At 37.3% G+C, this 10591-nt stretch overlaps 1 protein-coding gene across 3 annotated transcripts in view; it reads right to left on the bottom strand.

Moving 5' to 3' along the window:
• Positions 1 to 296: 296 nt before the first annotated feature.
• The window catches only part of TANGO2 (transport and golgi organization 2 homolog), a 41066-nt gene continuing 30771 nt past the window's right edge, over positions 297 to 10591 (bottom strand). For 2 of the 3 annotated variants that reach the window (XM_082325194.1, XM_082325193.1), the window contains 4 exons: positions 9599 to 9669; positions 7223 to 7376; positions 4524 to 4628; positions 297 to 3357 (listed from right to left, as the gene is read on the bottom strand). In XM_082325194.1, the coding sequence (XP_082181320.1) occupies positions 3237 to 3357; positions 4524 to 4628; positions 7223 to 7376; positions 9599 to 9669 (451 nt within the window). In that variant the 3' untranslated portion in view covers positions 297 to 3236. The remainder of the gene's footprint in view (positions 3358 to 4523; positions 4629 to 7222; positions 7377 to 9598; positions 9670 to 10591) is intronic. The other variant, XR_014229610.1, reaches the window with a different exon arrangement.

The raw sequence follows: 10591 nt of genomic DNA, 5'->3' as shown, positions 1-10591 counted from the left end.
GGGCACATACTGGTTGCCAGAAGCTGGAGGGTATTTCAGAGAACTGATTACTGTGACACTTGGCTGGGAACATTCCAGTCAATACATTCTGTTTACTAACCTGAAAAACAAAGCAAAATGCCCCAAACCTGCATTATTAGCTTTAAAGAAATATTTTCCAATTTCTTACCTGGATAAGACAAGTATCACCATGCAACAGCACAGAATTAAAGACACCACCACACACAACACAAACCAAACAAAACCCCCAGAAAAATACAGCCCTCTTAAAAAGGAATTAAGTACCAGAAATGGACTGAACTTAAAAGGTCTTTAATTTCTAATACCTCATGAAAGATTTTATTCATCTTATCACACAACGTTACAGACAAATTAACATAAACATATGTGCAAAAGTGCACAATCTATTAATGTTGACAAAGACTGGTCACCAGATCGACTTTATTCTGATTCTAGTTTTGAGCACACAGGTGAACAACAATTATGAAACAATTTTAAGCAAAAAAATATAATTGAGTTTTTACAGATATTTTAAAATTTCTCCCACTACCACTTTGATAGAAAAAAGACAGGGAACAAAAATCTCTTGCAAATTTATGACTTTGAAAAGATGTTATATATAAGCAAACTTAGGAAACTATTGCATGGCATTTTACTATGTACACTTTTTTCCTTTATATCCTTTAAAACTGATATTTAAACTCCCTTTTCTTTTTAAAAATACTTTTATAAAAATAAAATACTGTCTTTGTTAAATTTAACTACAGTTTACTTTTCCCAGTGGAATTTTATTTCCATTGCAAATATAATTAGCACACAGTAAATGATGCACTTCATGAATACCTGATCGTTCCTATGGACAAGCACCATTTGCTGATACCTGCACTGCAGTCCTGATCCTGTTTCCCCTGAAGCCAATGGCAAAACTCTCATAAGCTTCAAAAGAAGTCAAAAAAGCTCACTTTCTTAACTATTCTGACATAATAAAAACTAACATTAGAGGTTTCGATTCTTTACCGTTTGTTTTATTTTAATTGTCAGAAAAAGCAAATCCCAGATTTAGAATTTTGATTCAAGCAAAGCAAAATACACTACTATCATCTGGTTTTACATCTAAGCTGACTTGCTTTTCTTTTGCCTACATATAAAAAATAAGAATAAATTTTCATTATTACAGAGCTACTATAAAAACTAAAGCTTATAAACGCTTTTAGCAAGAAACGGCATGCAAGCATTTTGCTTGCCATTCAGGTAATGTCTTCAAAGGTAACGTCTTGTTCAAATGTACACTGGCGATTTTTTTCTTAAGATACAAAAAAGTTTGATACGCAAACACTCAGTAAGAGCAAGCCATCGAAGCCAAGTTTTGTTTTTAAATACGCACTTGTCAAATTCAAATTTAAGAAGCTATGGCTATTTCTTTGCATCTAAAAATAACGATAACATTTTTATTCATACAAATATATGGTTTAAACAGCAATTAAAAAATAAAAGAGGGCTAACCATTTCCCACAGCTCAGAAACACAGTCTGGAAGGCTCCGAGTTTGAAACCCCGTACAACCTGCCAAGACTGTATTGATCGTCTTGCAGTCAAGGTGGTCACAAAGTCATTTATATAGTACTGAGTGAACAACCTGTGACTAGTCACGCAAGCAGTCCTGCTACCTAGAGCTATTTAAATATGCAAATACAAAGGAAATACCTGACTAAATGCTGCTTTAGCATCTCCTGGCAATTAGAAGTCTGGGAATGGCCTTTCACAGTATTTCACCTCAACGGCAAGTCTAATTTACTGCTTCACCTCAACGGCAAGTCTAATTTACTGCTTCCTCCCTTACAGGCTGGCACGCACACACACACACACACACCTGAGAAAGCTTGAGTACAGAAGAATAGTTGCACATCTTTGTAAATAGCATCAGAAATCTTGCTACTTTGTAACAATTAATAATCACGGGCCTTTAAAAAGAATACATTCAGCATATATAGAGAAAAAAATAGCAGTGATCCATTACTAACTTAATATTCAGCATTCAAAGCAAGTCAAAACAGAACACCAGTAGCAGCAAGATAACTTAGGGTTTTAAAATATCTTGATATTAGCTAGAATCTTCTATCACCTACACTGGCACTGAATAATTGAACAAAGCATGCATTTAAATAGCTTTTTAATTCACAGATGTTAGAACATATGAAGTGCATCTTATTACCCAACTTTTTCAGCAATGTAAAGGCTGCAATAATGTCACCTTAAAACAAATAGCTGTTTTTACTAAAAATCTATAAGCAGTCACTCCAGGTTTTGACATATTATAACAATAAAGAAATGAAGCCAAAATTGCACATGTATAAAACAGCTGATATATGTAAACCTCACATTCAGCTTCTGTTTGCAAACAGATACTTACTCCTTACCTGCCTGCTGGGGAAGAAGAGAAGAAAAACAGTATTGCTAATTAGGCTATCAGGAAACAAGATGTTGCAATACACATAATTTTATTCCGGTCAAAGACAAGCAAGTCTGCTCCCATGATTTTTTTAGTTTCTACTAAGTAAAGCTGAACAGAGACTGAACTTAATTTCCTATCTACTCTTAAATCAAGTTTAGAAATAAGATATATTGCTGTACTATCTGTAGGAAAACAAATGTAAAGAATCCCCCCTGCTCTGCCCTCCCCAGGCAGAACATTGCACCATGGCACTGCTGAAAAATTTTAAACGCTAAAGCAGTTAATAACACAAAGATAACATATAACATACATTCGTTTAATGCACATTGGCATCAGCTATACAATCTTAAAAGCATATGTTGAAGGGAAAGCAAAGTGTGGTAAAACCTTCAGGTAGAACAATAAAAGCAGCAAGTGTTTCCCCTCCTCTGAAGTGGAAACATGTTTAAGAGTCTACTTAAAACATAATTAAAAAAAAGAAAAGAAAAACTAAACACCCACAGAAAAGCAATGACTTTGTCTTGGGCAAAAATGGCCTGCCCTGGAGGCAGGGTGATATTTAAAAATTTATTTCTGATTACAAGTTGCTACTTAATGTAAAAACAGTTTCTTCTTTCGGTTTTAACCAAAGGATTTGTGAGCCTGATAGGGTATGCTACCAGTTTATTTAAACTTTTGCTTTCCTTGCTATTTTTAGCTTGTGGAGGCTGGCACAAAACATTTACTAGAGCTTAATGGCTTGTTCTCTCATTGCTTTTATTACAAACCATTCAAATGGAAAGTTGTTAAGTGTGCAGTTTGAATTCATAGGTGCTTGTTTTCCACTGGTTGACATCTGCATTGATCATGTTGCGCTCTGTGAAAGTAACCTGTCCTTCTGAATCAATGAGGATGACTGTGTTAGTCCTGAAACAACAGAAGGGTAGGGGGTTAAGCCTTGTGTCCGTTACATAAATTTGCAGGGTCCCATCCCTCATCCCCAAGGGTTTTAGCTGATGTTTTTTTCTTGACCACATCATCACCACACTAGCAGAGCAGAAATCATCCCGACAAGTTCAAATGGGCATTTTCAGTCCCTTCTTCCATCACTCCACTGCTCTGATTCCCTGTTGCACTTGCAGCGACTGATACTCAGTTTAGAGAGACAGGTAGATCAGATTATAGAGTTTAGAGAGATATAGATAGATATAGATCAGATACTCAGTGGTTTCTTTCTCAGAATACCAATTTAAAAAACTTAAAAAACAGAAGTGAGTGTTCTCTGCTTATCAATTTACATCTCTACAGTGGAAATGCTATGGCTGACTATGCCAGAGACCAATCTGACAAAATTGTTGTCAGTCTTTTAGAGAAGGAATTCCCTACCAACAGCAACAGGGTTCACCTATAATTTTGTCCCATCGAGGATTAAACGCAAGATGCATTGCATTATTCTATTCTTCTTGCATCTTTGGTAGAACAGTCTGAGCAGAAAGTGAGAATACCTCAGTAAGAACAGCAGCATCAGTTAGGGGAGAAGGGGAAATACCGGTTCTTTTGAACAAGAGTAATAGGTTTTTAATGTATGAAAATAGCAGCTACATATTACAATGGCATGCCTAAAGAAACCTCTAACTTAGCTATGCAGACGAAACTATTCTTGCTCTTGGAAGAGAAATATGTTCTGCAGTTCCTCAGATATACAAGATAATTGGGGTTTTCTGCTAAAAACATTATTTCAAAGCTTTTCATGTTTTGATAAGATCAAAATTGGAGGTGGTCAGATCTGCTACTACACTGGGGAACCAGGAGAACTGTACTATCTTGTCTTGGACGAACGGAAGCTGTGTCACACTCCCCACCAAAGATGAACCATAATGTGTGCTTAAAATGCTCATCAGGAGCAAGTCTAAGACACCAGAATACTGAGCAAGGAAACGCTGAGCAAGGAAATACTTTACCGAATTATACTTGATTAATATCTGAACAAATTTAAAGCAGTCACTACAGAGTTAAAACTGACAGCAGCATAATTTTGATTTGAGATGGGCTTTGATCCAGTACACATCTATTTCCAACTATGAATTTTTTACCTGGTTCCATAACCTGGGCAACGAACACATACAGCTGCATACTTGTTCAACATAGGACGTATATAATCCTTCCCTTGGTCTTCAATTGCAGGGTCCGGTAATTGACTGAAAAATAGTAGTAAAGTAATTAAAAAAAAAATTAATTCTCCAATATTAACACATTCATCCCTCTTGAACCAAGCTGTGTTGACCCAGTGGTTGATAAATAACAATCACTTTTCAAAAAGTACAAAAGTGTGAATTGTGTTTAAAACTAAAGTACAAGGAAAACCAAAGATAAAACAGCTTGTGAGCTCTCTCCCATACAAATTCTTTCAAGGTCTTCAACTTTTGTCTCACTTTTTCATATCTTGACAAGTTTTTCACTTTCCTTGTTATTCTTTGTCTTTCTGTATTTTAGTTTCAATTAAAACCTTAATGATCACGTAATTTGAGGCACATCAATAAATCAGCATTTTTCCAGTTAGAATCCAGGAGTTCTTTTTGTGTCGAAGAAAGACCTTTCTGCTTCCTTTGATCTTGCTTGGAATACCTGGAAAATACCTAGGACAATCCTTAAAATAAAATTTGTGAAGATGCAGCAGAGGACAAGGTGAGCTTGTGCCCAAATTTCTTGACATATATTCCTATCAAAGCTTCAAAGATATTTAGAAACATAATTTTATTATAAAGCATATCAAGCTTCATTTGTTGTAATTAAACAAGTATCAGCATCTCACAGAAGAGATGCTAAGGTCACAACGGTTACTGCAGCAACCCTACATCCCTGGCTTTCCGTTCAGGTCACCAGAACATATTCTCAAATGCTAGCCGTAAGCACAGCTTCCTATTTCAATAATTAAAGATTTGAATTTTATTTATTGAAGTCCAATTTAACTATTATTATAGCAGGTTTTTGTGTTTGATTTTCAAGCTTCTTCCATCTTCAAGATATAATCCCATTTCTGCCTCCTAGCACAGACCCAGTAGTACCTATAAAATAATAACAATTCAGCAGCCTATCAGCTGTACAGTGAATGTTGGGGAAGAGGGCAGGACAAACAGACTGATGAATTCAGCCCCATTTTCAGAGCTCATCCTGATCTGCAGAGGAGACTGTGCCATTTGTTATACTGTAACTGACCTTTACATCTAACTGGGATCATTGTTGTTGTGGTGGAGAAGAGGACCTGTGGGCGTTTCAGGGAGAAGCAAGAATAGGTGCAATTCTAGTGTGAATAGAGCAACTAAGCTCTTCTCGCTCCGGTACTGGGCACGTGGCTGGAGCGTACCACGACGTAACAGGGAAGGCACAGAGCAGGGCGCTTCAGCCCGTGAGAACGGGCTTCTATTGCATACTCCACCACCAACCACTGTACCCACTTAATTCCTGTAACACACACAAAGTGATCACAAAGTAATACGCAATATAATATTTTAAGAAAGTTCAAAGCTAGTGCATATCCATGTGTTCGTATTTATTATGAAAAGATCATTTCATCTTGAAGTGTGCTTTGGAAAGATTACAGTCTTAGGTTCAAATATTGCTTTTTGTAAGTAAATATTTCCATTTTATAGTCAGATGATTTCAGATGAGATCATACTGAATTACTGAACATTAAGGGAAGATCATTTGGACTGTATTGTCTTATACCTTTGTCTTTTTACTAGTAAAAGGTAAAGTATAACAATTTTTTGAAAAATCCCTTGATCTGATATCAGATGAAAAAAGTAATTAAGACAGCTTAGCAGACTGCCCAATTACTCCTCATTGCTCAGATGTCTGAGTTCTTAAGTAAACATTTATTTTGAACCACTGAAAAATGCCACAGACATGAATGTTGGCATTAGAACTGACTGATAAGTTTAGGAAACTGGATCTGTATACCAGAAACAGCGTTGCTTCAAAACAAATCACTCCCTAGACAGGTAAAAATCAGGCTAAACACAAAAGTTACTGGACAGTGAGCAATGACATCAATTTAGACCACAGCACCTCCTTTGCCCTGCTCCATGTCTGGACGTTTAAATGCTATCAATTTCCTTTACTTCTAAACATCTAGCTTACGGGCTCAGGTTCGCTGTGTAGCCAGCAGTGAGCGCAGGAACCTTACTTCGATACTCAAACTCATCTCTTGGGAACTTCCTTAACCAGAGGACTGTGCAAATACTCCCTTATCCCCTCCCCCTCTAAAATAATTGCACTTTTGAGGAAGGCAGCTGGTTCTACTTCAAAAATAGCTTGCCTCTCCACCGTCTGTGTCTCCTCTGGGTAGCAATACAGACTAGCGAGCAGCTACTAACACAAACCTGCTCATATAAACAAGTGCTTACTCTGTGTGCAGTAAGAAACTGAACCTTACCCTACAGAGAGCTGCCACAAAGCTTACAGCAAGCAACGTACACATCCCTTGTCTTGCACTCATTACCCTTACTAAGAGAAGTGCAATCTTTAAAAGAAAAGGGCACAGAGAAATCAGCATACAGTCTATGAGTACTAAGACTGCAGTAATAATGTTTACTGTGTCTGCTGCTTAAAAATCAATATTGTTGAAAGTCAGTCTCTGTGGAGAGAAAGAACACTACTTTTGCCTTTCACCACCCAGCTTTAGTCAATTAATATAAGGCAGAAGTTTCTTTTCTGTCATAATAGTTTCTACATGAAATTTTTAAGCTGGTCATGTCGCATTTTGAGGAAACTCTGGCTATAGTGTTCTTACGGCTCTTGATTATTCATCACTGTAAGAAGCTCCTGCACCAAGTCTTCTTTGGTAAGGTCTTGACTTCTCTTGACCACTTCTGTGAAAAGCTGCTTCCCATACTGAAGTTTCTTCCATGGTGTATCCAACAAAGAATTACTCAATCCATATATTCCTATGCATAAAAAAAAGCCCAAAGAACTTATTAAGCTCTGGAGCAAAGAAAATGAAATTATGTACTATACAAAAAATAACTTCATAATTACCTTATCCCACACAGTCTGAGGGACAGAAACAAATGCTACCAGCAAATTCATCATGAATCTCTTATGATAATTTGCTCATTCATCCTATTGCCATTTTTCATTTTGCTTCAAAAATAAGTGAGGTCATTAAACTACGTTATCAAAGGTGCATATCGTGATAAAATAAATACAACACTCCTTCAGATAGTAAAAGTCTCCTAGGTGTGTAACTCATAATAAAATAACCTAACCATTTCTCAACAGCTCTTCTGGAGCACTACTTCTGACTGTTTTATTAGGGGGAAAAACCCACAAAACCAACACATAACCACAAAAAACCCCAAAACACCCACTTCAGAGAAGCATTGCTTTAAGTTTACTAAAATTAGCTGAATGTGAGATTTTTCAGCACTGTTATTAACACAATGTACACTGTGGTGTGAAATCAGGTGAAATATCAAAGCCTTTTTTTGCCTCCAGAACACAATACTAATAGAAACATTAGGGTATCACATAGCCTAAGCACAAAATAACTCATAATCACGATATTGTTGAGTTTATTTCTGTAAAGCAACTTTAATACTTCAAGCTTTACATGTCATGAAATTAATGACATCTGTAATAACGAGGTTATGTAGCAAGTTTAGGATTTAAAAGCAGTAACAATCAAGTTATTCCACAGTCCCTGTGGACCACTTCTAGCTGCGTAGTATCTACATACTTACCAAATAATGTTTGAGGGAGGGACGGGCAGGCACCAATTTAATTGGAAAGGGTATTCTGCTGATTCACAGTTGTCATTACAGGTTTCACAAATCTGAATACAATTTAAGTGATTCCCAAGCTAATCTTTATCTGCAGGTGCACTATAGAACACACACCCTGTTCCTCAACAGGAGACTACAGCAGGCATGCATCTTACACCAGGCTGTGCTTAAGCACTCCTCTGCTAATATTCAGTGCTGTGTTTCACAGTTTTACTCTAATCCATATTTGCAGCAGTTACTTTTAACCTCTGGTTTGCTAAATTATGAAAAAGGTACAACACAATTATACCATTTTTGCAGTCTAGTCTTTTCCAGTTTAGCTATATTAATCGTAATTTATTTGTGCCTCTGATTTTACTCTCGAAAAACACAGCAAAGAACATTTGATGACAAGAAGGAGCTTTCTCTCTAGAGAATCCTATATTTCTCACCACAATCCAAATGAATAAGCACAAAGATTACCAAACCTTGGCTCTCCCTAAAGGCAGCCACATCCATAGAAAAGGAATCTGTTGTTAAAGCAGGGAGACCACAACTACCTTTGCCACAGTCTGCAGATACCTAAAATTTGGGACTGAGTTTCTCCTTACAACAAGCAGCCAGATTTTTTTTTTTTTTAATGTTTGCATTAAAACCTGTTTTGTGCTTTTAGCTGTACAAAATCCAACAGCTGTTTCCAAGAGTTTGTGCTGTAATTGCTACAGTAACTATTTGCCTACTGGCAGCAACATTTTGACCATTAACCTAAGCAGGCAAAATAAGCCACCGTCATTAACTGCTATCAACCAGCTACACTGCTCAGAGCCTTCCGTGTGTCCTTGTCCATTTAAATTGGCTTTCTGGTGATGAATTCTGGAGTATTGTTCTATGTAGCTGGCTGGATTTTAGGTATTTTAAATCAATCCACCTGATAAGACAGATAAAAGTGGGGGTTTGGGTCTTTTTTTTGTTGTTGTTGGTTTTTTGTGTTTTTGTTTTAAAGCCAGCTCTGTCCCTAGGGGAGCACAGTCACACTATGCCCTTAACCCTGCTGGGTAAGGAGAGTCAGGGTCAAGTCCATGAACCTTTAAAAACTCCATTCCTCAAGACAGAGTCCTGTCCTTCAGCCATGGTTACCAAAGGAGCATCCCACTCATCGCCGTGCAGGTGGCTGCACTGACATGGATAGAAGCTTTTAATGAACCAGTGATTCTCTACTGAAACTTACTAGCAAACCCTTAAATGAATTTAAGGATGTTTAATTTTTTTTTTTTTTAAAGAATGCAAAAAAAAAAAGTTAGTGAAGACAATGCTTAAATAGCTAAATTACTAGAGCAATACAGCTACATTCTGACTCCTTTAAAATAACAAAGAGTAATATTCAGACCTTTCTGAAGAAAACCTACCAGGATTTAGGAAAACAGGTTCTGGTTCTCCTTTGTTTCCATAGTAGCAAATTACATCTCCTTTGGCGGTACTGAAAAATATAAATAAAAATTCCTCCTTGAAAAACCATCAGCTTCTATATTTGATTATGCTCTAATTTCATGCAATCTTCAAACCCAGCAAGATGTTTCTCCCACTGTTACTACTATGATACCGCAGCCCAGAGATTAATCGATGAGTTCTATTACTCTCCTTCTCTCAAAATACTGTATTAGCTGTACCACTGTCAAATAGCACCATTATCATTTTTAAATATAACTGTAATAAAATTCAGTAAAATCCCAGAACTGCTGCATGGAAAGCGGCCAGGCTTAATGACAAAAGCCTGTATGGTTTTGAAGAGTTAGTTACTGGGGGGAAGGGGCACGTCAAAACGAAAGGACAGTCCATCAGAGCAAGTAACATTTTCCCATCATCTCTTTTGGATCGCTACCGCATTCCAAGAGGCTGACTACTGCAGGCCGGTTTATCTGGCAGAAGTAAATTTTTAGGCCTACTTATGGCAATGTTGCACGGCATAGCTAGGTTCTTTAAGTGATAGATATGCATTTTCAGGCTGTTTTCAGATACTTGGAGTTACTGTTTGTAAGCTCTCTCTGTAATTGTAGGCACTGGCTTCAGCACTCGCTCTGTCTTGCGCACAGTTCAGCAGGGGGGATCTCACATAACGTTCAAAGACGGCTCCCAGCGTTGCAAAGAACTCTCACGTGGCAGAGATCCTATCAGCATATCCGAGCAGCACAGATTTTTAAGTAGTCATACTGATATTGACAACGCAAATACCAAATCAATTGATAAGAAAAAAAGAAGCCACGACAGTCATCAATAAGCCTTGTGTGTCTTGTAGGAAATGGAAGGTGGGGAACCGATTGCCGTTAGATGGCTCACTCTCAACATCCCTCAGTCCCACCAGCTGACACAAAATAGTGATTCCTCAGATTGCTACCAGTTGG

The sequence above is a fragment of the Platalea leucorodia genome (genome assembly GCF_965183815.1).
Source record: "Platalea leucorodia genome assembly, chromosome: 12".
Taxonomy (NCBI): Eukaryota; Metazoa; Chordata; class Aves; order Pelecaniformes; family Threskiornithidae; genus Platalea; species Platalea leucorodia.
The sequence above is the reverse complement of the archived record's forward strand: the minus strand, read 5'-3'. Positions and strand labels throughout refer to the sequence as shown.